The 2798-nt window shown below is 40.7% G+C and overlaps 1 protein-coding gene across 1 annotated transcript; it reads right to left on the reverse strand.

Annotated features, from left to right (window-relative positions):
* Nucleotides 1–748: 748 nt before the first annotated feature.
* LOC114341807 (uncharacterized) lies at nt 749–1621 on the reverse strand. The gene has a single exon (XM_028292620.2). The coding sequence runs from the start codon at nt 1619–1621 to the stop codon at nt 749–751; it is 873 nt and encodes a 290-aa protein (XP_028148421.2).
* Nucleotides 1622–2798: the final 1177 nt, after the last annotated feature.

Below are 2798 nucleotides of genomic sequence, written 5' to 3' on the forward strand. Positions count from 1 at the left end.
GTTTCATACATACAATGTCTAATTTCTGTTCTTCTGCGAATTTTCTTACTTCATGAAGTACAGTAGTACTTCGCATACAGTTTATTTTCCCCATTCTAATCCTTACGGATGTCGAGTATGTATTTGGCTCTGAGGCCATTTTTGAGTATAATCCGTGGCGATTCTCCCATAAGTTTTCACGAAGTCACTGTAAAGTTCTTCCAGATCAAAGACTTCTCCTCTCCTACTGAAGACTTGTTTCAGCAACGGCAACAGTTCATTTGCGTTCGTGGGTATATTCAAGCACTTAAGCTGAATTCTATCCACCGCATCAGGAACAGGAAAAGTGATTCTATCGCCTCTTTGATGAAGTTTTCTGACTAAGTGCCTTAAGGCAGCAACCAGTATGGAAGCCTCCTCAAGACGCGATAGCCTCATATTGACCTCCATATTTTCATACAGGTCCAATACACCTTCATCTTTTGGTTGCGGTTTTTCTTGTTCACTATTAACACTTGGTATACTTTTCTTTTTCCTTCGAAAGGAAAGTAGTCTAAGTCGATCTCGGAAACGTTTTGACGGCGTTTTAGAAGATTGTCCATCCATTTGGGTTGTATTCTCACTTGTTGAATGATTTTTACAATCTTCACGATCGAATTTACTTACCCCAGTCAGTTTTCAGTATCAGCCGATCTATTAACATCTTGTGTGTTGGACAATCTTTATGCTCTTTTTTGCACTCGGCTTTTCCCCTTGCCTTGCACGGTATTCAAGTTCTGGGCTGTCCAGTTCTATCACATTCTTTCTTTTCGTGCGCCCCACCGCAATGGCTACATGCGGTTTCCTTAGTACAGTGTTTAGCGACACGACCTAGGTCCTGGCACTTGAGGCATTTAGGAACTACTATGTAGTCCCTAGCATTTATTGCGTTGAAACCTATGTATATTTTATTTTTAATTATTATTTTTCTTAGCTCAGGGGATACTTCCGCCACATAATGAACGGTTGATTTTCCCCTTGGACCTGTTTTGAATCGTATTTTGAAAGAATCTTCAAATTCTTCATTGCTCATATGCTCAAAGGTTTGGACTCGTAAGTCCTCTATGATGTCCTCCCCCTTTACGGAGCTGCTCACGTCATAAACCATTGGTTTCCTTTTCTTTGGCAATTCGCATTTGAAGCTCTTTCTAATGATATCATTATTTTTGATTTTTTCGATGTCCTCTTTACTAGCGGCCTCAATGATGAGAGCCTTACCAGTAGTCTTCATTCTGTTAATAGGTATTTTTGCTGCTCGCGGATTCAAAACTTTTGTTAGTTCCTCCTGCACCTTTCGGCCAGTTGTCGCTTTATCACTCGTTATAAATAGAGTGTTTTCCTCCTTTCTCATTTCAATTTTTCGTTCATTTTCGGTTTTGGTAGCCATTGCAGGTTGTGCAGCTACCCTCGCATACGATACTCTCTGAGTCTCATTCGATTTATTTTTCTTTCGAAGTCTTTCGATTTCTTCTCTTAGTATTTTATTTTGACCCGCCAAATTGGCAAGGTTCATGGCTATTGTCGTTACTTTCGCTTTCAGTCTATCCTTTCCAGTTTTATTAAGTCGTTTTGCAGGATCCATATCGTTATCAATATAGTCCATCTAATCCTTTATATTTTCCTCGAAGGTTGGCTCTTCAGCCGAGTTCGAACTCAAGCGAAGATTCAGATGAGCGCCGCTGAAGCTCTCATCCTCCTCCTCGTCTCTTTGTGTATTTTGCATTTTGTTAGTGTCTCTCGCACTCATTTTAATAAACAAACTAAACTACAACTACAAAAAATAAAAATACCTACCACCAATAACTGTCCTTCACCCACGAATTGTTTTAAGTGCACGCTTGGCCCTACCGTGGAGTTTATTGCGGGACGAACCGACTAATAGCCACCTAGCGGTTTCCCGCCCCTAACCGCGTGGAGGTGGCGCACTGCCACTAAATAGCTTTTCAGTAACCACTACTAAAATGAATATAATTTCCACTAGGGGAATGAAAAAGATGCTTTGGGTTATGAATCCAATACTTTGGTCACTTGATGCCCGCAGGCCGCTATCTACTATTTTAACACTCTACTTGTTAACATAGGCCCTAAGGGCAGTCCAGAGGGACTTTTTTTTTCATTAAGTCTCTACCTTTTTGACCTGGCCTCTAGTGACAAATCCAGGTCGTTGTTTCCTGAAGGGATTACATTTTTTTTTCTACTACTTACTAACATTTTTTCCTAATTCTAACTATTATCTACTCACTTAAAAACTAAATGGCCTTAATCTATTAAAATGAAAGAAATTCCAATTTTTTCAATTTTACACAAGTTCTTTTAGACTTCCTATCATTTTCTTCTGGCCTTTGAACTTACAACCTAAAGAATTTGACAATTCTTTGTCTTGTGTGTCCTAGCACCCGGAACGTGAGGCGCAGCTCCTCATCCCCGGGCGGAGCCTGCCGGCACCCCAGTTTACTCTTCTTAACCTATCATTAAAAGTAGTCTATCAGTATACCTATCCTTACATACTAATTCTGTGCTTCCAGTCCTCACCCAGACCGTGAGTCGCTCCTCCTCATCCCCAGGCGAGGCCTGCAACCACAGCTCTCCTATTTCTAATCCTAACTTTCTTTTGGGTTGGATCAGCCGACATTTAGATGTGCGATTTCTCTCGTCCAACCCTTCGGTGAGCCTTAGGCCCTTTGCCAAAGGAGTCTTCGGAGTTCATCACACACCCAGGTTCCGTTTCTCTTTTTCAATCTTATTTCTTATGTAACATCTAGTTAATTTTTAGATTTCTT

This window comes from Diabrotica virgifera, chromosome 9 (assembly GCF_917563875.1).
Source record: "Diabrotica virgifera virgifera chromosome 9, PGI_DIABVI_V3a".
In the NCBI taxonomy this organism is placed as follows: domain Eukaryota; kingdom Metazoa; phylum Arthropoda; class Insecta; order Coleoptera; family Chrysomelidae; genus Diabrotica; species Diabrotica virgifera.

Excerpts from the sequence above, each read along its gene's own strand:
- LOC114341807 (XM_028292620.2), bottom strand. The coding sequence starts at position 1,621 with ATGGACTATATTGATAACGATATGGATCCTGCAAAACGACTTAATAAA.